The sequence below is a fragment of the Triturus cristatus genome, chromosome 5_2, assembly GCF_964204655.1.
Source record: "Triturus cristatus chromosome 5_2, aTriCri1.1, whole genome shotgun sequence".
Lineage (NCBI taxonomy): Eukaryota > Metazoa > Chordata > Amphibia > Caudata > Salamandridae > Triturus > Triturus cristatus.
In genome coordinates, this window is record NC_140588.1 from 457,268,585 (window position 1) to 457,295,074 (window position 26,490).

General features: G+C 41.7%; 1 protein-coding gene across 2 annotated transcripts in view; it reads left to right on the forward strand.

Annotated features, from left to right (window-relative positions):
* The window catches only part of GLI3 (GLI family zinc finger 3), a 363,934-nt gene extending 352,470 nt beyond the window's left edge, over nucleotides 1-11,464 (forward strand). For both annotated transcript variants that reach the window (XM_085607427.1, XM_085607429.1), the window contains exons 14-15: nucleotides 4,548-4,875; nucleotides 6,816-11,464. In XM_085607427.1, coding sequence (XP_085463553.1) covers nucleotides 4,548-4,875; nucleotides 6,816-9,103 — 2,616 coding nt within the window. In that variant the 3' untranslated portion in view covers nucleotides 9,104-11,464. The remainder of the gene's footprint in view (nucleotides 1-4,547; nucleotides 4,876-6,815) is intronic.
* Nucleotides 11,465-26,490: the final 15,026 nt, after the last annotated feature.

Here is a 26,490-nt window from a genome sequence, read left to right on the forward strand (position 1 = left end):
GTCGTTTTTGTGGCATGACCCCTGAGCCTACACTGAAACTGAATTCTCCTTTCACGTATTGTACCACCAAGTACCCACAAACGAATGCTCTCCATGGAAATAATTTTGGTTTACTACACATTTGAATCACAATCAGAACAGCAGTCTAGTCCAAAGATCTATCTTTCCAAAAATATGCGCTAAACACAGAGTCAGGCAGAAATTAATTCCACAGAAGTTTTTCACTTTAATATACTGTTGGCTGTGCTTTGAGAAATACGAACAATACAAAAGAGTATTTTACACTAGCTATTATGCACCTGAAGTTCCATGTTACAGTGGCTATACTTTAGTTCTTTTCCTCCAGCACTTCTCAAAATACACATATATGTGTTCGTACCTATCAAAAACCACAGTCATCTCCATAAAATAAAATCAGTTTGTTGTGCATGTATAGTTATCACCTATATATATGTGTTTGATAAAAATCTGTGTCCAGACATCCCAATGCCCCAAGGCACATTGTGGCCTATGCCCGATGAAGTTTGTCATCGATGGAACATGCCTATTCACACCCTGAAAAATAAAGCCTTGCTGTGGGGTGGGCTTGTGAGCATTTGCTTGTGCTCTAGTAGGGAAAGCATTTCGCAGTTGTCACAGACCACCCTATGGGCATGTGTGTGCTACATGGCACTTTGAAAATGGCATTTTGTGCATATTTCAAAATGTGCATATCATTACTATCGACTTGGATTCAATATTAGTAGCATTTTCCTGAATGCACAGTTTACATTTATAAAATGCTAGGTACATGTGCTAAGGGACTTGCAAAATGCGAATCTCTATTTGCAGTCACAATTTTAGGTAATCAATATGTTTTCGATTCCTTAAAATTGTGACTACAAAGCCTTTCATACATCTTGAAGGCTATTTTGTATTGGCTAATGGCAGAAATCACAGATTCACACTGTTTGCAAATGCAAGATTGTTTCATACGTGTCCTGTCCGTCTAAATATAAATCCCATAGAATATAATGGGTTTTATATTTCGGCGTATGGGATATCCGTCACCATTGTGACAGAGTAACCCGTCAGCCAAGATCTAAATCAGACCCTAAGGCACTTCCCATTAATGTGGCAAAGCCTTACATTAGCCCAGTAGATCATCCTCGTTGTGAGGGTAGGGTATTGACTCAATTTTCACACTCCCCATCTCAAAATCCCACCCCACCATCATGTACTGAGTTCAGATCACCTTCATCTTCTTGAGGTAGAGGTGCAGGCAATCCTAGCAAAGGGCCCCATAGAACTAGAACCTGTACACCAATTGAGCACAGGGGTGTACTCCCTGTATTTTCATCCCCAAAAAGAACACTTCAGTCCAACCAATCCTCCACCTCTGACCATTGAACATGATCAAATGCTCCAAATATTTTCACATGGTCAATTGGTCATCTCGCTGCTATGCCGAGTTGACTTCATGTCAGAAATGAAAGACTTTCACTTTCACAGCCCTATACACCCAGTGCACCACTAGTACCTTTGATTTTTGGTAATTGGAAAACACTACCAATTCAAGGTGTTGTCCTTCGACATTACTGAATATCTAAGGGTGTTTACAAGGTGCCTGATGGTTGAAGCAGCCCATCTGTATAGAAACATCAGTCGCGTTTACATATTTTGACGTCAGACAATAAAGAACAGCATGAAACAACGATGCCTAGCACACGCGGCTAGCAGTGTTTCTACTTCACAGCGCAATTTTTACCATCAGTGCAAAAAAGTTGCATCTTCAACCCCAACAAATTCAGCCCTTCCTCGGTTCCATTCTAAATGTGGAAACAGGCAAAGCTTACCACTGAAACAACAGAAGGGGATGGCATTTCAACAGCTGCTGTCTGTTTTTCAGATACACCGTCCCATCACCGTCCACACTGTAATGAGCCTATTTGGAATGATGGCTTTGTGTGTAGAGATTGAACCATCCGCCAGTTGACACATGCACCCTCTCATGGCAGTGGACAAACAAATGATGGACGGAATGCGGAACAAATCAAACATTCAAGTCATCCTGTTGGAATGTTCTCTGCATTAAGACCTGCTAAGCACTGGCCAGAAAGTAGCCTTTGGAAGAACTGCACAGTGAAAGAGTATGGGTCCTCCTTGATCCACAAAGGCAGGCCCACTTCCAAAGGCCCAGTACTGGTGTGACACCACTTGACAGTGTAGACTCACAGATGGGAGAGTTCAGGGGCAGGTGCTAGGTTGTTAGAAGAGTTATATCCATGAAGCTTCAGATCAGGAAGCCAGTCAACTGGCCCTTTGAGTCACTCTGGGTTCCTGGTTCAAGAGATGCAAGTCAGGGAACAGTCCAGCAGAGTGGCAGTCATTTCAGCAGCACAACAGTCCTTCTTCCTACCAGAGTATCCACAGGTCACGAAGTGTACTAAAGAGTTGGGGGAAGATTTATGAGGGACTTACGCCCCTTTTACGCCGCCGTTGTGTCACTTTTGTGACGCAGCGGCGGCGTAAACCCTGCGCCATGTTGCGCCCCATTTAGATCGTGACGCATCTATGGAGATGCGTCACGGTGTAAAGCCCTGCGCCACATGAAACCTGCGCAGGTTTCATGTGGGCGTTTCTACTCAGGGGGGGCGTTCCGTCGCAGGAACGCCCCTGAAAAGTGACTCAGTGAACTCTATAAGATTTCACTGAGTCACCTTCCCAACGCTGATGCGTCAAAACCCTGCACCTGCTTGAAGCAGGCGTAAGGCTTGACGCACCATGTTAGGGATAGGGTAGGTTGGAACAGTGCTGGAGTTGCGTCGCGCTTGCGACGCAACTTCAGCACTGCGCCAACCTTACGCCAGCAGATGCGTCACATATCTGCTTGTCTTTGCGCCACGATGCACCGCATTGTAAATGCGGCGCATCTGCGGTGGCGCAAAGGCGAACTTGCGTGACGCATCTTCCCTGGCGCATCCATGCTGATTTGCAGGGATGCGCCAGGGAACATAAATCTGCCCCATGGTGTCTTAGGTCCCCTTTTTTATACCCTGGCTGTGTAAGGTGGGTGAAGCTTTTAGACAGTATCTTTGAAGTGCATGGAGTTCCCTGACCTGGCTCCAAGCTGGCTGAAGTGACAATGCAGGGTTGTTAGGCCCTTTGTGTGGTGACAGGACACAGCTTATTCAGGTGCGAGTGAGGCTGAGTCCAGCTCCTCCTTCCCATCCTGGGCTGTCTATGAGGAATACACAACCCCTAACTGCAAGCTACACCTAGTCATGTGACCAGAGGTAGGCTGCAGGCACTAACTGGCTAGGGCAAGAAAACACCAGCTTTCTAAAAGCAAAATTTTCAGAATTGTTATTTACATTCTGACTTCAACATATTTTTGGATTATAAATTAGGATTCCAAAGACACCAAACATGAACTGGTTATCCCTTCCTATTTACAAATTACACTTATAGAATCTAATATGTCAACTCCAGTGTTATCCTATGAGAGAGATAGGCCTTGCAGTAGTAAAAAACATATTTAAGTGTTTTTCATTACCAAGACATGAAAAACTTAAAGGTACAAGTCCTATTTTTTTAAAAAATACATTGCACCCTGCCCTCTGGGATGTCCAGGGCCTAACCTAGGGGTGTCTTATATTTATTTAAAAAGAAGATTTGGACCTGGCAAAAGACTTATTTTGCCAGGTCGAAATGGCAGTTTTAATTGCTCACACAGGCTCAACAATGGCAGGCCTAAGACATATCGAAAGGGCTACTTAAGTGGGTGGCACAGTCAGTGCGGGAGGCCCACTGGTAGCATTTAATTTACAGGCCCCGGGTACATCTAGTACCACTTTACTTGGGACATATAGTAAATTAAATATGCCAATTTAGTATAAGCCAATAGTACCATGTTTCGAAAAGAGAGAACATGTGCTTAGCACTGGTTAGCAGTGGTAAGGTGATCATAGTCCTATTGCTAGCACAAACGAGGTCAGAAAAAAATAAAGGAGGGATGTAAAACGTTGGTGGGAAGATCACCCTAAGGCTGACAGGTCTAACATATACCTAGGCACACATAATCACACAAACACAAAAAAAACATGTACTCCAGCTATTGCTGATGATAGTGTATGGACACATTCTTCTATCAGTATGACTATTTATTTATTCACTTGCTACCTAGAGCATATATATTTCCTACAAGCTCCCTGGCAGAACTTATGGAAGCATCACACAATCACAGTGTTGCAGTATTTCTCTTAATTGCCTTTCTATTGATATTTGTCCTATTGTAACAGGGCATAGCCATACATGTCACCACTCTCTGTTTGCTTATGGGTAATCTGTTTTTGTCCATAATCAGGAATAGAAATTAAAAGAAACCAAGTGTATCCTCTAAGTAGCAGAAGTGGTGGTCATCTTTCTATTTCAGGTGTCAAATTATATTTTGTTGGATATGGGTACTTCTTATTACCTGAAATGATTACTTATCCCTTGACTTGTTGACAGTCTTGAAGCTGTTTGTGGACCACTCTTACATCTTGGTCTGTTTATTTTTCCAACAGACATCTCAGCCAAGCCCTGGTGGTAAGTCTTCATGCAGCAGCGAACAGTCCCCCTTCAGCAACTATTCCAACAGTGGGATCGAGCTTACTCTAAGTAGTGGAGATAGTGTAGGAGACCTCAGTGCCATTGATGAAACCCCAATCATGGACTCTACCATTTCCACAGCAAATTCAGCACTCGGTTTACAAGCCAGGAGAATTATGACAGGGACCAGATGGATGGAGCAAGTAAAAGTAGAAAAGTTCAAACAAGTCAATGGAATGCTGCCAAGACTAAACCCCGTTCCGCCTTCCAGAGCCCCAAACTTACAGCTCATCAGTGGAAATGGTAAGGTCATAAATTGGTTAATTATGCATTACTAAATGTCTGATTGTTCTTTTCACTTCTGTTTAATTTATCACATATTGCAACTGCCTCTACTTGCTACAAGCAGTGTATGGAACCCCCTTTTGGTAGTGTCCAAACCTTAGTTTTCCTTCATGTAATGTGTTGTGTTGTTCTGATGAAATAAAATGTTTGAGTAATATAAAGAAATTCTATTAAACATGGAAAGTCCAATATGAAAGCAACTATTTAATGGCTAATATTTCTCACTAGTAATAAGTACATATTCAGAAGAAATAATAGATCTATGGGAGACTCGTTACAAGATTTAGCATGCCTTAGTTTGATGCACTACTAATTCTGTTTAACATACCCACAGCTGGATAAAAGTAATATCGACTACCTTATGATCAGAACTTCAATGAATGATCCTGAGACTAGCACACTATGTAAAAGATATGCCCCAGGCAAAAAGTAATCACATCAAAATTCTCCTATTTTACTTCTTACATAATAAAAGAAGGAAATAGGCATGCCTCAAGTTTAGACCCCATTTTCACTTATTAAAATGGAGGGAAATGATATACAATGAGGCATCCAAAGACAATTGCTCTAAGAAATTTTGGAAATTAAGAGGCTGATTTAGAGTTTAATGTGGAGGGTACTCTATCGTTTTTGCGACTGAGTACCCTCTCTGCCAAACTCACTGTCTTCTTGACTGATTTAGAGGTGGGCAGATGACAATATGTCAACAATGGAGCCTACTCCGCCTCCATCGCTAACATGTTCTTCTGCCAGCCCGATCGAGTATTGGCCATTGAAGTTTAGCCATCCAACTGTCTGCCCAATTGGGGGGGGGGGGGGCTTTTTTTTTTAACTATCTGTTAACGCCAGGTAAATCATCATAAAACACGTAAAAAAAACAAAATTACTCCTACACCATGGGACAAAACTCAGACGGTGTGGCAGTCATTAGTGTACATTTTTTGAAAAACAAACTCCCACACTCTGATTTTGTTTTTTTGAAAAAAGTAAAGCTATGTAAAGGTTTGATGGACGGCTGTCCTGTTTGTCGAAGCCATTCATCTAACTTATACAACATTGACAGCAACTGCAATGACTGTGGTTCCTGCCAATATGAACATATGTCGTTGAGGCTGGCAAACTCTAAACCTGGCCCGAGGCAATACTTTTAGCAAACACACAGTTAAAGTCGCTGACAATATTTCAGTGGTGAAGACATTAAGTTGGACTGAGCTTTCTTTTATGCCACTAGTTGTGAAATTCACCTGAAAAGGGAGTTTGGAATTTGGGGGCAAACAAAGATCATGGAAGTGTAACTGAATATATCTTTCACCCTTGTGAGCAAAAAGATATTTGCTCTATCATCTTTTCTACACAAAAATATAAGAACTGATACTGTGTTTCTACAAACATCATGAACAACAATGCTACAGTGCTTCTTGTGTAATATGGAAACACTTTTTTGAACAATCCAACAATGTTTCAAAATCAACAACTTCTTTGGCATGTGGTTTTCCCCATGACTTATAAAATTTCAGCCAATGAAAGACTGTTTATTTCTTACAAATATTACTAGATATTATAAAGCAAATGTGTGTTATCAAACTACATGTTACCACTGGGATCTGTTGACATTTACACATCATTTGATTTTACAATATATTATTTTGCCATAGTCAATCAATGACAGTACTGGACCAGGAGCCACGGTTAGCCTTTAATCCATATGTTTACATTTCTACTTTTAAGCCTTATCCCCAAAACATAATGAATTTATTGAATTGAGCTTGACAAATATTTACAAGTGTTTAACCCAAAACATTCATGGGAGTTGTTCTTTTTGAATGCGCATGTTATTTTTATAAACTGTGGCAAATATGTAAAGCAGGCTAACTGGCCATGTTTGTGTTTTGCTTTAGGTTACCAGTCAAGCAACAACTGCAATTCAGTAGGATCCATGACTATTCTTCCAAGCAAAAATGACTTTTCCAGCACTGACATCACAGTGTTAAACATGCTGAACAACAGGCGCGACAGCAACACGAGCACCATCAGTTCAGCATACTTAAGTAGTCGGAGGTCCTCTGGTATTTCACCATGTTTTTCAAGCCGGCGGTCAAGTGATGCTTCTCAGGTGGAGGGAAGGCACCACAATTTGAGCGTTACGGATTCCTATGATCCAATCTCCACGGATGCCTCCAGAAGATCGAGTGACACAAGTCAGTATGATGGTCTACCAAGTTTCCTGAGCCTTACACCAGCTCAGCAGTACCGACTGAAAGCTAAGTATGCTGCGGCGACTGGGGGCCCACCACCGACACCACTGCCTAACATGGAGAGAATGAGCCTGAAAACACGAATGGCACTTTTGGGTGACAACAGAGATTCAGGGTTAACACTTTCTTCAGGGAATATTCCAAGAAGGTCTAGTGATGGTGGGGCAAACAGTTTTGGAAGAAGGCATATTTTACCTCAAGAGATGCAAGGGAATGCAACACGAAGAGCCAGTGATCCAGTAAGAATGGTTTCCAATAACCTTTCCTCTGCTGGAGTACAGCGTTTCAACAGCCTGAACAATGTCAATCCTCCTGCTTTTCCTCCATCCTCAGAAAGGCGTAATTTAAGTCTCCAGAACTATACACGCTCTGAGAGTGGGTTAATGCGCAATAATTACTCTCCCTGTCCGCCAAGTATCAGTGAGAATGTGGCCCTAGAGGCAATGATCATGGAGGCTGATGGGAATTTAGATGATGAGGACTTCCTTCCAGATGATGTTGTTCAGTATCTGAACTCTCAGAACCTTAGTCCCCACGAGCACTTGCAGAGCAACGTCTCAATAAACAAAGAGCAACAGAGCACAGCCATGGGGAACAGCAGCAGCAGCTTTGAACAGGGACATTCAACAAACAATCAAGGAAGTCAGCGTTACCACAACTCCGATCACCTCAACTCTGATGCAGACAAAAATGATTTGCCAATTCAGTGGAATGAGGTCAGCTCAGGAAGTGCAGAAAAGCCTCCCTTAAAAGGAAAATATGAGCAGCGTTCTATGGTACAGCAAAACCGTGCATTTGGGCTATTTAACAACATGATTATTCAGCAGCAAAATCAGTCAAGAAATGGAATTGCGCATGCATGTTTCCATAACATGGAAAATAGCCCTTACGGTTTGACAATGAACAATTCTGGTAACTCTTTTAGCAGTATGCAGCAAAACAGAGCACACCAGTATGGTGAAACCATGAACAGGCAGGAAATTATGGTTAGCACCTGTGATGTAGGTGCACAAAGGCTGAAGCCAAAAAACAATAGCTTGCAGATGAATGTGGGGCAGGCACCATTTTCACCATCCTTAATTGTCGATTCTCAATCGAGAGACATCATTAATGGTCTGCGGAGCAGAAATGCAATCGAAAATGATTATTTTCTGAATGAGCACCTTGCCAACCACCAAGGGAATGAAAGCACGCATGCTTATGAAGCTGGTCGATCCAATCAAATTATATCTGGGCAGGTTAACCTTGTGTCACATGCCACTTCCTACGAAGAGCAACAAACATCTCCCAATAACAATGGAAATCAGTCAAATATGATGGTCATAAAAGGTTACCAGCCATTTGGTAATATCAACTACGGGGGAAACAGACGACAAAGCATGCACAGGCATCACATCCTGCCATTGCAAGAACATATCAATGATGCAAACCAGGCATGCAGGATAAACAGTGTTAAAATGGAGACGCAAAGTGAATTTCAACAATCCTGTGCTAACATGTCAAATTACTCTGGTCAGTTGTATGACCAAACATTAGGACCTAATGAGCACGTCGTGAAAATCAGTTCTGTCCCTGTTACAGAATCCAGCTGCCTCCTACAGGACACTGCCAATTCATCTGAGCTTCTATCCCCGGGGGCCAACCAAGTGACAAGCACAGTTGATAATATTGACAGCAACAGTCTGTTAGGGGTTCAGATTGATTTCGACTCAATCTTAGATGATGGGGACAATGCCAGCTTAATCTCTGGAGCCCTGAGCCCGAGTATTATCCTGAATCTCTCACGCAACTCTTCACGCCTCACTACTCCACGAGCGTCTCTTACATTCCCAATTATGCCGGTCAGCACAACCAACATGGCAATTGGGGACATGAGTTCTTTACTGACCTCTCTTGCAGAAGAAAGCAAGTTTCTTGCTGTTATGCAATAGGCATCTGAAAAGAATGACTAGAAAATAAGAGATACAAAGACTGGTATTTTTTAGTTATATATGTATTTTAGCATTCTCGTCCCATCCGCATAGGATGTACTACATGTATGTTCCTTTTATGGAATAATGACTCTGAAAACCCTAAAGTGTTCTAGGGAGAAACTGTCTTCCATTTCAGTTGTTTGGATCAGTATTGTTACCTCCTATTCTCCACCCCGTTTGAAAGTCAGTATGCTTTCTTTTTTATTGTAGAACAATGTAAAAATGTGACATGCATGTGAACAAAAAGGATAGAAATGACTGGTGATTTTCTGTTGCTCTAAACACTTTGTACAATTGTCAAGATAAATATATTATTTTTATACAAGCCCAACTTACATTGTATGTGTTTGAAACTTTAATCAGTGATGAATTGTAGCGATTTGGACAACTACTGTTGCAGCTGGATATTGCAGAAGTTTTTCACATTTCATTTTAGCGAGCACAATTTCTGAATAATATAAAACACAAAAAAATATGATGATCATTTTTGCTTCCCCATGGTTAAATGAAAGTCTGAACTCAAGGTGACATCATAAGCACTCCGAAGTCATTTTTGGCATCACAATTTAGTTACCATAACATGCTAATACGATAATTGTTTGAATCAAGAAAAAGTTTTTCACCAACAATTATTTGTTGTTATATTGCTGTGTATATGGATGTGTGTGGGAGGCAGTGGTATGGAGGTGTGTGTGTGGTTGAGTGCGTGTGTGTAGGTACTCATGAGGGTATTCCACTGGACGATCCAAGTTGTAAAACAAGTTGAGGAGTCTTGCTCCACAAACATATATTTACTACACATCTGATGAGCTTGGAATGAGTGTGAAACATTACATTCAGATTATATTTTACTGTAGAATGATATAGCATATTTGACACATTTTCCGCAGAGAATGTGCTGCTTTAAAAAAAAATTTAAATTTGTGAAAGGCACAGGCCTGTAATGAGGGTATATTTGTTTCATCTTTAAGCCATATTCACAACCAAGGAGCAATCATTTAGATGTAATTGCATTGTTTTTTTATATCCCTTTGCTTACACAATAGTTTTTCAGAGGGCTTGAATTCAGTTGGCCCCTATGTGGCTGCAGTTTAGGAAAAGCATTAAACATTTTCAAGGAAGTTTAGCTTTCCTTAGATTTCAGAGCTGTTTTATATTGGCTGCGTTTGGTGCAAGCAAAATTGGTGCATATATGGTACTTGATGGTGCACATTAGCTGCTTAACGTGTCTTGTGTTTGGACAATAGTGCTGTGACCACACATTGTACTATCTTTGTACTATCTCTGTGGTTGTAACAGAACATTTACCGAACATGTAAGTGCTGTAAAGGTTTAAGTTGCTCACAGGTTCTGCACTTGAGTAGATACATTTAAAAGACTGTAAAGAAAGTGCTTTTTTTCAGTGGTTTTTAGCAGAAACATCCAACATCAAATGCAATTTTCTATACTAAATCTAAAGAAATAAAAGCAAAGATTGATGATTGTATGGCGCTTGTAAATCTCAGAGTATTTTACAATAGGTACTGTTAAAAAGAAAAAAGTTCTCAAAATCCATCCTCTGTATGTTTGATACACATGATTCAGATTATTTTGACATTCCCTATGCACCAAAGAATGTCATGAACAGGTACGCATGATGAAAGTGTTCAAGCAGTCAGATTGCATGATTTGTACTTTCCTGGTCTTGCGTCATGTAGGCATTCATTTTAAGGTCAGGCACCCATGTATTAAAATATGTTTGTCTTTTACACATACAACTTCATCAGCAAATTCAGAAATTGTAAGTATGTGCCTTATGTTGTGTTGATTCTGTTAAAGAGGGACCAAGAATTTTGCCAAATGTTAGTCATAGCTCTGTGCTTTTTAAGAAAAAATCGTTATGCACACAGCACACCTCTGTTGTCCAGATGTATTTTACAAGCCTTTTATTTCATGTATTAATGTCCTCATGAGTGTAGAATATCTTCCTTTGAAAAAGTATTGTGGCATATCCTTCCAACGTGTATGATAAAAGGCCGATTATCATTGTTTTTTTCACTTTTATAAAAAGTTTTTTTTATAAACTGTTGTAATCCTGTTTTTTAATGCGTAAATACATTTATGTCTGGTAGAGATAGGCTTAAAATGTACCTGGACTAGTGTCTGTTTGATACACCCGCAGTTACGATCTGATGTTTCAAGCCTTAGATTAATCTGAAGGCTTTTTAGCACTGTGTACATATGAATTGTGCTCTGGCTTTTGGAACGGCTTAGCTCTTTTATAACAAAGAAAAAAAGTTTCTTACAGTGACAAATAAAAAAAACAACTTTGTACTTGAATATGTTTTCTGTTCTGCATTTCTTTATGCTTTTTGAAATCTGAACCACCAATAGTTTCATAATTTAGCTCTTGTAATTCATAGCACTGTTTTAGATAAGTGTTATGATCACTACATCCAGGAAAAAAGGCCTGTGATGTAAAATCCCTTTCCCACCAATTGTATCTCTGTGGATTAAATGGTAAGGTCTCTGTTTGAACATTACATTCTACTGACAATAAACTTGTCAGCATTTGCTTCTTTTTGGAATTCCCAATTCTGATTATCCATGACCTTTATGAAAAAGCTACCTCTGGAGGTCAATATGTGCTTTTCTTGCTTTATGATATTTATAATAATTCATAGCTATAAAATAATTTCTCGACCAATGGCCTAAATCAAGCAAAGTGTTTAACAGTTTGTTTTGAGGAGAGGACGACTTTACAAAACAAGCATTGGCATAGCCATTAGGTCTCGCCTTTGGGACCTTATAAGTGTTTCGGTATCTAGCACAATATCCTCGGTGCAACAACATTAACTGTTGCATGGCTAAACACTTATTCGATCCCAAAGGCGAGACTTATTGGCTATGCCAATGCTTGTTTTGTATTGAAGCTGTACACGAGGACACATTCATTTGTAGTAGGCACGGGGAGATTATGTAATTTGCCCAGAATCACAGGTTGCTGAGCTGACGGGTCTCCAGTTTTAAAGTTGGCTGCTCTGTCCCTCTAAATATGCGACCGAGGAGACTTACACAGGCCCCTGGACAGGTGTGACTGAAGATACGTGAATAGGTCCCTCAACATGTGTGAAACGAACAGCAATACACAGGTCCCTTTCCATGTGTAACCGAAAAGACGTGCACAGTTCCCTCTGTCGTTGTGTTTGAGGAAACATGCAAAGGGCCCACTACATATATGACTTAAGAGACATGCACAAGTCCCTCTACACACGTGACTGAGGAGACCAACTGGTTCCTCTGCAGGTGTGACTGAGAAGCCATGCACAGGTCTCTATTTGTGTGATTAAAGAGACATGCACATGTTCATCTGCAGGTGTGACTTAAGAGATTTGCACAGATCCCAGTATAGGAGTTAGACTGAGGAGACATGCACAGGTCTCCCTACATGTGTGGTCAAAGAGACATACACAAAATTATTTGTAGACGTCACTGAGGAGACTGTGTGACCAAAGAGGCCTACACATGCTTCTTTGCAGAGGTCACTGAGGAGAGAGGCAGTGGTCCCTGTACAGGTGTCACTGAAGACAAATGCACAGGTCCCTCTGCAGGTGTGACTGAAGAAACATGCATAGGTCCATCTACATGTGTAGCTGAGGAGAAATACACAGGTCCCTCTGCAGGTGTGACTGACGAGACAAGCAAAGGTCCATGTACGTATGTGACTCAAGTGACAGGCTCGGGTACCCCGTCAGGTGTGAATGAACAGTCATTCACAGGTCCCCCTACATCTGTGTCTGAAGACATGCACAGGTGATTCACTCAAGAGACGTGCACTCAAGAGACATGCTCAGAGATCACTACAGGTGCGACAGAGGAGGGTCACACTGATCCCTTCTCAGGTGTGGAAGAGGAGACACACCTGAGCCACCCTAGAGCTGTGACGGATGAGACATGTGCAGATGCGTCACCGTGACAGACGTGCTCTGATACCTTCTACAGATAGCACAGAATATCCCTTGTGCAACAGAGCCCCACGCGGCAAGATAATGCAACATGCCACGTGCGCATTCAGTGTGTGTCGGTAAAGAAATGGACTTTCAATGCCACTTACAATCATTAACATTACACACAGGGTGAAAACAACTCTGCACTGGCTGCCGTGTAGCCTAGCCTTGTGCAACTCGGGATCACTTGTTCCTAACATTGTGCACTTTTTCGTGTGCAGTAGAAATAGTCCTACCTTCCTTTCTCGCTTACTAGCAGGAATTGTGAACGCTAGATCACACACTGCACGTGCAGGTCCAGCATTTCACACAGGCTCCCCTCGAGACTTGTAGCAGATAAGGGAGCCAGTGAACACGGAGATCCTTGAGCAATCTGCCCAGGATCACACATCGCGGTCCCGTGTAGAAGTCAGGTTTGAAGTTTTCTGGTTCTACAACTGTAATCTCAATTACTAGTCCGCACCCGCCCCGTCCCAGTGCCCTCTCCCTACAGGTCGGCGCCACTCACTCGGATAGCGGTAGTAGAAGTCCTTCTCGATGTTCGAGGTGCTAAGGTTCTTGGTGTGCTCGTGCCAAGCCCGCGAGTCGGTCTCGTGGTCGTAGCGCATGAAGATGGCGAAGAGGATGATGGTGATGCCCTCCAGGATGGCGCAGATCACGGGCAGCTTGACCCGCATGTTGTTAGCCGGTCCACTGGTTCGGCCCCGCCCGTCCCCCTTCCTTCAGCAGGTCCACTAGTCTGGACCCGCCCACTCCCAGGTGAAGCGAAGTTACAAAGGTCCTTGGAACTGACGGTGAAGCAATACTCGTCTCTGCCAATTGTTTCATGACGGGAAAATGCCCTGTTACTTATTGTGAATAGCGCTGTAACTCGAGCTGTGTAAGGACGGCGCTGTGTGTGAATACATACGCACGAGCTCTGCAGAATGAGTGGGAATTTCTTAACGAGGAACCCTCTCGTAGAAGGAGGATGTCTAGTATTTATTTATATATATATTTTTTTATACCGGCAACATTATTCAAAGGTCCTAGTGCGCTTTACAATAAACTTATGTGGTACAGAGGGTTCAAAATCACCAAATATTACCCAGTATATTCACATAAGGTCAAGAATGACAAAATAGTAAATCTTTAGAGAAACAAGCCCACGAGTGGTGGGCGCGCGCGCTCCACAGCGAGCGATCTGTTCTCAATTATCGCGTCCGTGTCTGGGCACGATAATTGAAAACAGATGTGGCCTGTGCGGGTAACCGCAAGCAATAGGCCGTGGGCAGAGCAAAGGCGGGACATGCACTCCGCTTTTGCCCAATTGCGTGCTGTCTTTCTTAGAAAGACACTCGCAAAGCCCAATAGCCTGGGAGGCAAATGAAAGCACACGCACAAGCGTGTGGTGAGCTTTCTTAAGCCCATTACTAAAAGTCGAGCAAGCAGCACATGCGCGCTACTCTAAGCTCGACCTAAAAAGAGAACACAAAGCAAAATAATGTTTACTAAGACCACTGAGGCACGATGCAAAGTACCCTAAAAAGGAATTTTGGTTCATTTATTACTATATCCTGATGGGCACCTTATGAAACTGAAAATACAGTTTTAGGTTGCCTAGCAGCGTTCAGACAATTAACAAAGAGTTGATAAAGAAAAAACATAAATGGCCTACATATTAAAATTAGAAACAATGGGCCTGATTTACAGTTTGGCCAATGATTTATTCCATCATAAAACGTGACCGATATCCCTTCCCCATTATTACAAGTGCAATATTTACTTGTATCCTTTGTGACAGAGTAACCTATGTGTCAAACTCTAAATCAGTCCCTGTATCTTCAACAATTAGAAGACAGGTCTCTGCCTCATAAAACATGCTAATAAATAATACAAACAATACATCAGTAACTTACAAACGTAAAAATAAAAATCCTACCTAAATAATGTAACTTACATCAGACTGGGGTAATTATTGTTATAAAAACTTTGTTTTTACCTTCTTACATCATGCAAGTAAAGTGTCTTGACATTTTACTTTGTGTAAGGTCCAAACGCATGCACTTCATATACCAAATCAGAGCCCACAACAGTTTTTCAGTTAAAGCTGCTTCGAGCAGGCCCAAACCATGGTACTTTTTGGGTCATATGCCATGGTCAAATCTCACATACCCACAGAGCCTAAACCATGCACCACCTTAACTTGTACATTCAGGAACTCACTTACAATCTGCAACTGGATTGTCAGTTTAAATAGAGCCCACCTGTAATAAGATATATTGTTTTCACAATGTAACATTCAGCCAGATCTTCTCTCTGTCAACTCACACCATGACAACACTTAGTCCTGCAAATCTGTCAACACCAAATATCTATTTTGTTTTCTTGATAATATTGAAATCTGACCAGATTTGTAGTTGATGACATTACCATACCAAACTAGTAACATCTTAGGTCTTCAGATGAAAACACATTATTCCGTATTTATTGAAGCCAGATGGCACAGCAGTTCATAGTAAAGTTTGTAGTCTACTGTAAGACAGAACTTGCCCTGTAAATACTTCTTGTGTTCTGCTCATGCATTTCTGAATAGCGTGTACTATAATGGCAAGTAAAATCTTTGGGGGTGACAATTACATATTAAAATAATATTGTGTAATAAATATTTTACCCACACGTGTGTAAATTTCAATTATGTGGAAACTATATTCATTTGTTGTGCATCTGTGTCCCCTGTAAATGACCAGAGCATAATACCTAGGAGCTGTGGAACAGGAATTGGGTCAAACTGAACATGCTGCATTATTTCTCCTCCTTTTTTTCTGCCCCAGTTCATAGTTTGACATAAACTTCTTCTGTCCTCTTCTTCTTGAATGGATTGGGGGTCGAAGGAGGATCCGGACTGGGAAATGCTTCAAGAAAATAAAGTGGAGCAGCATTAGCTGAAACCATTGCAGTCTTCACATCTCTTCAGATGGGAGGACATCCCATTGACAGAGGAAAACAAAATTGTGGAAAGGGATGCAATATGGGAATCAAAGCAATAGGTGCAAATTAAGGATAAAATATTTATTCGTAGCATGTGTTGGCTGTTCATACATATGGTTAGCATTATCCTGCAATCGAGTTTTGGACTCGAACGATTACAAGTTGTTGTTCTTCGAGAAGTTACAAGGTATAGACTTTTCCTCCGGTGCGTATTGTGCATGTTCCTTGGCCCCTTCATTAGATTGTTTTTTTCTGCCATCGGGTTCAGACGTAAATATTGTAGCTCCGGAACTGAAGCTCAATTCCACATGGAGGCCTTTGCGGCGCCCTGTTTTTTCTCCAACTGAACAGCTTTCACAACCGGCTGGTGTTATTGGACATTTCCAAGTGCCCGGCCCGGCCTTCCAAAACTTCTTCACCTCCACTCTCCATACCAGCATCCATGAGGGATGGAAAACACACCCATCAGCTTCTGCCTCAAGTGCCACACAAACGTCTCTCGGCAAGACCAACACAAAGTGTGCAATCTCTGTTTGACACCGAATACAAGGACACTACAAGTCTACAAGGCATGCTTGGCATTCCGGTAAAAAGAAAACTTTGGCCGCGAAGGGAGTGTCGTTGGGCCACCATGCAACAATGCACAGAAGATGCACCGGACATCTTCGGAGTGCACTCACCAGGCCTCAAAAAGGAACCGAAGGACACAGAAGCACAGACAGCACCTCCAGATGTACTGATACTGCTGGCTAGCAATGAGAACAGCTCGGACTTTGTCCCCGATTTCAGACAGGGCCGAAAGCAGCTAAAGATGGCGCTGAGTTATGGCAAAGAAAAGTGCAGCCAATTCTACTGCGCTTGCAAGACAGGTTCGACAGGGGACAAAATCCTGTTTTGTACATCCAGACAATGGAAACAGGGCACCAAAGGCCCACTACCTGTTTCTCTTAGGCTGCCCAAAAGGAAGAACACATTTTAAGAGGGCATTGTGGGGCCTGAACCAGCCAAACCATCAAAGAAGAAGTAGTACTGAGGCACAAGCCCTCCTCATCTACCTCCTCCAGCTCCTTTTCCGTCTCCATCCTCTCCTACTCTGCCTTCAACTCCCAACAGGGCCAGTGCATCCACCCACTCCTGAACACCTACCCTCAGAGCAGCCACATTTTTCACCAGATCAGTCGCCTACTGGTAACTACCAATCAGAGAAATATAATATCACCTTTTTCACAGCTCCACAGGGAGATCCAGATACTGCCCCGACCCCTGGGATATTTATGATGCCGATCCGGTGCATGATGCAGATACTAACATCTACCCATCCCCACCAGATGATACGACATCATATCATATTATCAGCAGAGCTACTGCTTACCATAATGAAACCCTACCCACTATACAACAGGAGGATTATTTCCTGGTAAAGACACTTAATAGGTCGCAAAAAGCAGCTTAGTCGCTCTCTATAATTAAAGGCATCTTATCTTCTAAACAAGACATTTTTAAGCAGCAAGTTGAATCTAGGTTCGTCAGCTCTAGAATTGAAAAAAAAGAACAAAGCATGCCCATTGCACCCTGACTATATTATAAGGCAAGTTACTCAGGATTATTTAGCAAGACTTACAGCCATGAAAAGGGCAACTTCGCAGGGCACAGGAGATGCGCCTCCTACCAATAAGGAGAGTGAGAAATTTGATGCCGCAGGCAAGCACGTGACAGCACAAATAACCAACCACATGCGCTTTGCAAATTCTGTAGAGCTTCTCTCCAGATATAATTGTGCCACGTGGGACACAATGCAGGCACTACTGTAACACCTCCCTGATCAATACCAAAAAGGTGGTACGCAACTGGTAGAAGAGGGTAGGGCTATCTCTACTGCCACTATACAGCGTGCCCTGGACTCTGCAGACACAAACACATGCAAGGTCAACATCAGTGTCCTTATTAGACACCAAGCCTTAGCTCAGGGTCTCCGGCTTCAAACTGGAAACACTTGCTCAATTTGCCATTTTATGGACAGAATCTCTTTGGTCCATAAGTGAATGAAATGTCAGAAAAGTTAAACAATAGGTCTCGCCTTTGGGACCTTATAAGTGTTTAGCCATGCAACAGTTGCGTAACTAAATACTTATAAGGTCCCAAAAGCGAGACCTATTGGCTATGCCAAGTGGCCATGCGGCCGCGAAAGTGATTGCGATTATGATTGTGATCAACATCAAAGCGGCCTTGCGGCCGCGAAAGTGGAAGTAATTGCGGTAAAACGCGGCGCGCGCGCCCTCGCACATGCACTGTAGCTCTAGGCTGGCCTGGTAGCACTTTTTGGAGCCCTCTCAATAAGTCTCGCCAGACCAGCGCATGCGCTGGGTCAGGCGAGACCTAAAAAGGACACAGACAACGTTAAAGCCATGGGGGCCCTACAAACCAACCAGCTCCGTAGTTCCTTTCCTAGGGGTCAATATAGGGGTGCAGCCCGAAGGGTTAATCCACTGACTCTTGCACTGGCCTTAAACAAAAAGGCTCATATCAGTCACTTTACCAGAGGGTCCTATAATAGATCAAACTATAGAAATAGAGGTAGAGGCTGCGCAACCACTACTTAAACGCCCACCTCTCCAAAACAGTGACCACCTAAACCTCCCTCCACCACATGTAACACAGGTTGGGGAAAGATTACAAGATTTCTATCCATACTGACAACATCACCACAGATCAATGGGTCCTATTAATAATCAAAGATGGGTATTGTCTAGAACTCAAGGAGACACCACCCACAATACCACTAAGAACACAAAACATGCCACAAAAAACATCTTACCCTTTTACAGGATGAGGTCCAATCTCTCCTTGAAAAAGGGGCAATAGAAATTGTACCCTTACAATATCAGGTACACGGAGCATACTCCCTCTATTTTCTCATCTCCAAAAAGGAAAAAATGTTAACACCCATGCACTCAACAGTTACATCTCCTCAGAACACTTCCACATGCTTACACTACAAGAGGTGATACCACTGCTACAGCAAGGAGATTTCATGATTGCATTAGACCTCAAAGACGCATACTTCCGTATTCCTATAAATCCAGCACATTGCCATTATCTCCGTTTCCAACTCAACGGCCAACATTATCAATTTAAAGTGCTACCCTTCAGGGTCACTACAGAGCCAAGGGTTTTCATCAAATGCCTTGCAGTAGTGACAGCTCATCTTAGAAGGGAAGGAATACATATTTTCCCCTATTTCGGCGACTCGCACATTGAGAGTCCAAACTACCAGCAGTGTATAGGACACCCAATAGGTTTTCAACCTTCTGTACACACTAGGGTCTGCTCTCAACATAGTAAACTCTTATTTGCAACTGCTACAGGTTCAACACTTCCTAGGTGCAACACTCAATTTAGTCACAGCCAAAGCCTATCCCAGTCCAGAAAGAGTGCAAAAGTTAACACAGACATTGCTTCTTGCTCAACTCACAGTAAAGGTAGTGATGAGCTTTTTAGGTATGATGTCTTCCTGCACAGCCATAGTACCACATGCTCACCTACATATGTGCCCCCTTCAGCGCACTCTGGAATCTCAATGGTCTCAAGCGGAGGGGCATCTACAAGATCTAGTGTTGTAAGACCAGTGACACATCGCTCTGTGCAGTGGTGGTAAAGCAACAACTTGTTGCAGGGTCGGCCCTTCAAGGCTCCAATTCCGCAAGTCACCATTGCCACAGATGCATCTCTACAGTCCTGGGAAGCATATATGCAAGACCTCAAAGTTCACGGTTTATGGACAACATATCAGAGACAACTACATATAAGTCATCTAGAGCTTTTAGCAATTCAATTAGCCCTCAAATCTTTTCGCTGTCACCTACACTAGAAGATAGTACTAATACAGACACTATGACTGCAATGCAATATATTCAAAAACAGGGGGACGGGGGACTTCTGACAGCTATTCCTCCTATCAGAGCTCATATGCCCTGGGCAATCTCTCACAAAATCCACCTCCTAGCAGAATACCTACCTAGAGTGGACAACGACTTCGCAGATATGCTCAGCAGGAAACATCAGCAGGTACACAAATGGGAGATCAACCTACCACTAGTCCACTCTTAAAAGATAGAGAACACTGGACATCGACTTGTTTGCCACTCACCTCTACGCTAAATGCCAAAGCTTCACCTCCAGGTTTCCTCACCCCTAATTCAAGGGCAATGCCCTAAGGATGAATTGGTCAGGAGTATTTGCCTACGCTTTTCCTCTTCTCCTGCTCATTCCATACGTGGTACAGAAGTTAACACAAACGTCACTGACACTAATCCAAATAGCACCAACATGGGCACTGCAGTCATGGTTGACAGCCCTACTGCAACTATCTGTAGTGCCACACAAGAAACTACCTCTTTGGCCACATACACTAACACAAGATCAAGGAAAGGTAATGAATCCCAATCCAAGGCAGATACATCTATTTGGCTCCTGAAATCCAACAATTTGCGCATCTGAAACTACTGTATGGACATCCTTAAACAGGTCTACAACTCGAGAATGTTATGCTGCAAAATGGAAACAGTTTGTACATTACTGTACAAATAAACAAATCCCACTTTTAGCTCCCACCATGCATGGCCTTATAAGTTATCTCTTCCATCTGCAGCAAGCAGGGCTCGCTTACACATCTATCGGATTGTACTTAGCAGCCCTAGCTGCCTTCATGCAGAATAGCCAACATATGTCCCTGTTCAAAATACCAGCAATCAAAGCATTAATAGAAGGACTCAAAAGAATTATCCTACCTTCCCCTCCAACAGGCCCAGCCTGTAAACTAAATATTGTCCTTACAAGGCTTATGGGGACACCATTTAAACAACTTCATTCATGTCAGCTCCAATTTCTAACATGGAAGTTGCCTTCCTAATGGCAATCACTTCTCTCAGAAGTGAACTACAGGCACGTACTCTTTAAAAAATTTCCAACAAAATTAGTTCTACGGACTAATCCAAAATTCCTACCCAAGGTGGTCTCGCCCTTTCACACAAGTCAGACAATGGAACTACCAGGGTTCTCTCCTAACCCAGACACATTAACAGTGAAAGCCATGCATGCATTAGATGTCAAAAGGGCTATCATATTCTACATTGGTAGAACAAAACCATTTAGGAAACACAACAACTTTTTGTCGCCTTTTTCAAGCCTCACTAGGGGAAACCCAAATCCAAGGCACAAATTGCTAGATGGATTGTTAGATGCATTCAAACCTGTTGCCAGAAATCCAAGAGGGTACTTACAGCACCACCATTGTATTGTAATTGCATTTATATAGCGCTTACTACCCCTGACGAGGCGTCTAAGTGCTTTTTTGGCGAGTAGCATGTTAATCTGGAACCCAAAAAGGATTTAGTGGTGAATTAGTATAGAGAAAAATGAAATTAATTTGAGCGGTGGACATGTTTGTAATTTTGATTCAAAAAGGATAGTGGAGGGACAGAAGAGGGAAGAATTTTCATTTATATAGCTCTTGCTACTCCTGATAGTGGGGAATTAGTATAAGGAAATATTACATTAATTTGAGTGGTGGACATATTAGTCTGTTATTTGGATTGAAAAGGATAGAGGAGGTACAGAAGAGGGAAGTGTCTAGCAAGGTTTTTTATGGCGGTTTGGGATGAGTAAAGGGGAGGTGGAGGAGTAGAGTCAGAGAGAAGAGTTTAGAAAGGCTTGTTTGGGAAATCTGAATGGTAAAATAGGTATGAGATGATGTAAGAAGGGGTAGAGAAGGGAAGAGTCTAGAAAGGGTTATTTTGGGGGTCATAGTAGTCGAATGGGGTTTGGGATGAGTGGATTTAGAGGATATATTGAGAGAGGTACAGGGTGAGAGATAGGTGAGAGTCTAGTAAGGGTTATTTTGGGGGTCATAGTAGTAGAATGGGGTTTGGGATGAGAGTGGAGGTACAGGATATAATGAGAGAGGTATAGGGTGAGAACTAGGGTAGTACATTGAAGAGTGTAGTAGAATGAGGTTTGAGATGAGACAGAGTAGAGGTAGAGGGTATATTGCGAGAGGTATAGGGTGGGATATAGAGTAGTGCATTTGCAGATGCTGAATTAGAAGCAAATTAATAAATATAAGGATACATAAATCCATGGAAGTTATATATGTATAAGGAAGGTCATATATGTAGATTTAAGTTGTATTTAATAAACTCAGACTTTCAAGTGTTGCTGTATTTTAAGTTTATTTGTTTTTATTATTTTTTGTTTGTTTTGTAATCCAATAGTGAATCAATTGTAGATAAATAGTAATGATATAATAAAGATTTATTTATTTTTCAGTCACCTATGTTAAACAAAGAATTATATAATAAGTAATATGTACTTTTGTTAAGCAGAAGTAACGAATATCTATATATTTAAAAACATATTTGTTATACACGTTTATACAAAGCAATACATATATGTAGGTACACATCTATAGTCCAAATAAATGCTTATATACTGAAGGATATGCTGTATATTTATGTTTGCGTATGGTGGTTATGTGGGGAAGAGCCTACTTTTGAGTAGTCTTCTGAAGATAAGGTAATCATCTGTGGATCTTATGTTTGGGAGTAAAGAGCTCCATATTTTGGCTGTTTGAACAGAGAAGGATGTGCCACCTATGTTTTTTTCTTATACGGTGGAATTTTGAGGTGAGGTACTAACCTAGAGCTGAGGTTTCTTTGTTGAATGTATTTGGTGATTTTGTTCCTGATGAAGAGAGATCCTGTTCCATGTATTGCTTTGTGGGTGATACAAAGCAGCTTGAATGTGGATCTTCTGGCAACCGGCAACCAAGGTAGGGCTTTCAAGGCCAGGGAGATGTGGGCCTGTGGCTTTATATTTAAGAATAGTCTGACAGCAGAGTTCTGAATCCGTTATATTCTTTTCATAGCTGTTAAAGGTGATCCGTGCTAGAGGCCACTGGCGTAATAGAATTTAGACAGAACAAGAGACATAGTAGACAGGACCCTTTGTGGAAATCCCAGGTGGGGGAAGATGAGTTGCAGAGTTTTTATAGTAATATAACTTGATCTTGCTAGTTTGTTCATTTCGGCATTTATTGATAGCTTGGAGTCCTTGGTAATTCTGAGGTTTCTTACTTTCTTTGATACTTAAGGCAGTGTTCCCAGGTCACCAGGCCAGGTGGCAAATGGGTCATAGTTTTTACAATCGCCACACTTGAGTATTTCTGTTCTTGAAGTATTCAGTTTGAGATGGCTTTATGTCATCCACTGATCCACGGCTGTGAGACAATTGAAAATACGGGAGTGTCCAATGTCATTGGGGCTTTCCAGTTTAAGGAATGTGTGTGTATCATCTGCATAGTTATAGCATGTGAGGAGAAACTGATTGATCAGTGCCTGTAATGACTTAATGTAAATGTTGAAAAGCATGGGTGAGATGATAGAGCCTTGAGGGACCCCTGCTTTTGTGAAGTACGGTTTGGACGAGAAAGAGAAGGAGTATGGATGACATTAGTTCTGTTCTGAAGATAGGATGTGATCCAGTCGAGAGCAGTCCCCTCTCTGCTGGCTTCGTAGAGTCTTTGTATTAGAGTGTCATGGTCAACAGTGTCAAAGGCAACTGAGAGGTCCAAGAGAAGTACTGCAGCAACCCTGTTCGCGTCAACTGTGTTCTTAAGGTCATCCCAGGTGGCAACGAGGACAGATTCTGTGCCTCTTCCTGGACGTAATCCTGTTTGGAATTCTGTAAGTTTGAAATTATCTTCAATGAATTGTGACATCTGGGCAAATGCTGCACTTTTTAACAGTTTGCTCAGGCAAGGTCCATTTGAAATTGGTCTGTAGTTGTCAGGGTTAAGCGGCCCAGCTTTGTTTTCTTCATTAATGGGCGTATGTATGACTTTTTAAGATCTTCTAGAAATATTTTGGGAGTTATGGAATTGTTGATGATTCTTCTTACTAGTGTGGCAGCAGAGGTAGTTAGAAGATTTGCCCGGAAGGTTTGTGGTTGACACGGGTCAGCAGGGCTGCCGGGAGGCCTGCTTGCTTTGAAAAGATCCATAAATTCATAGTGTGAAATTTGTTGGAAGGAATGTAGAGGCTGGGTTAGCATACCCTTGGATTGTTGTTTTAGAAAAAGGTCTGTGCTGTTGTTTTTTCTTTGTTTTAAAGAGGGGTCCAATGTGTCTTCCTTGGTCATGTAATGATTTGCCAGTTTGTCTGCGAATTCTTGAGTACTGGTTTACGAGATTCTGTGACAATTTTATACAATTCTTTATTTGCACATTTAGCATTTTGTCTGAATAGTATCTTTTCTTAGCTTTTTTGATTGCTGACTTGTATAATCTGTTACGTTTCTGTAGGTGATAGGGACACATCGAGACCCAGTGGTGACCTATAATCATCTAGGAGAGTGTGCCAATATCAGGACTCATTAGGAGTCCATAGCTATATTCACCTATTGCGTGTGCTGTGTGACCCCTACATAGGTGTTTGGTGGAAGGCTTAAACAAGATACAAATAGTCTATGTAGATGTATACTAAGACAAGCATTGGCATAGCCAATAGGTCTCGCCTTTGAGACCTTATAAGTGCTAAGCCATGCAACTGTTGATGTTGTTGCACCAAGGATATTGTGCTGTATAACAAAATACTTGTATGTTCTGAAAGGCGAGACGTATTGGCTATGACAATGTTTTCATAGCATAACTATGTTTCTAAACACTACTACCAAGTAATAAATTGTGTGCTACCGAAAAATCTTGTTCTAGCTTTTTGCTTAAAAAGCACACGTGGAACAGCTTTACAATTAGTTTTAATGCAAAAGTAGTCTGAAGGCTAAAAATACAAAATGTACCTTCTGAGCAATGTGCAGTAATATTTTTGTAGCCTACATTAAACACCCAATTAGACTTGGTAGTTTGGATTTTATTTTTGAGCTATTGACATTGCTAATATGTGTTGGGTTTTTTGGCACCTTATAAGTGTGTAACCAAAGATATTGGCAATTGTATGTCCAGGAATAACTGACAAACGTTTGTTAGTTGAAATTTTATTGCAAGAATTTTTAGTTAACATTTTTAGTACTTTAAAGTAAGTTGAGCGGAAAAAAATATGATGTACATTTATACATGTTTTATAAATATATTCATTCTGTTGCAATATCTTTTAATATTTTTGTAATAATGCCATTGCAAAATATTACTTCACATGTCTGCAGTAAATATGGCATAAGTGCATCGGATAAGTCTTCCACATCTGTATTGATCATAAACCAGTCCATTAGAAGTTCATTGCTAATAGCCATAGATTGATATGTTTCAGTATTGTGCACTTGTGTTGTTAATGTAGAAGGCCCCAGAAATCTGTGCACATGCAGCAGCCACAGGTTCAAATGTAAGCAGGGCTGACTCTAGTTTCATCCTTCCTATAACTTGAGAAGAGAGGCAGCATGTGCTAGGAGTGAGCGCTTGTTTTTATGGTGTGTGTAGAGAGCAGCCCCTGTTTTAATGTAGTATACTAAAATACATGCTAACAGATACTTTTGACAAAATACGATTATTTTTAGTAAAGCTGCTAGATATGTAGGACAGTTATTGGTAGAGATCAACAAGCCACAAATTTGTTTAGGAGAAGACGGTTAACAATGGAGGGCAAGGGTGATACAGGAATGGGGAGAGAGAGTAAACAAATATAAAAAAGCGGGCGCGGCCACGCTAATTAAAAACAGATGGACCCAGAAATCTGTGCACAGGCAGCAGCCACAGGTTCAAATGAAAGCAGGGCTGACTCTAACTTTCATCCTCCCTATAACTTGAGAAGAGAGGCAGCATGTGCTAGGAGAGAGCGCTTGTTTATATGGTGTGTGTAGAGAGCAGCCCCTGTTTTAATGTATTATACTAAAATACATGCTAGCAGATACTTTTGACAACATACGATTATTTTTAGTGCAGCTGCAAGATATGTAGCACAGTTATTGGCAGAGATCAACAAGTCACAAACACTGATGGCCCCAGAAATATGTGCACACACAGCAGCCACAGGTTCAAACTAAAGCAGGGCTGACTCTAAGTTTCATCCTTCCTATAACTTGAGAAGAGAGGCAGCATGTGCTAGGAGAGAGCGCTTGTTTATATGGTGTGGGTTGAGAACTGCCCCTGTTTTAACCCCTTCGCTGCTAGTCCTTTTCCCCTCCTGTGCTAAGCCTTTTTTGGGCTATTTGGGGTAGTGTGCGCTTAGGCCCCTATAACTTTTTGACCACATTAGGTATCCACGCCAAATTTGCGTCCTTTTCTTCCAACATCATATGGATTCTAAAGGTACTCAGGGTTTGTGGATTCTCCTAGAGGGTTCCCAGAAATTAGTCAAAATACAGCAACATTTTGTTTTTTTGTTG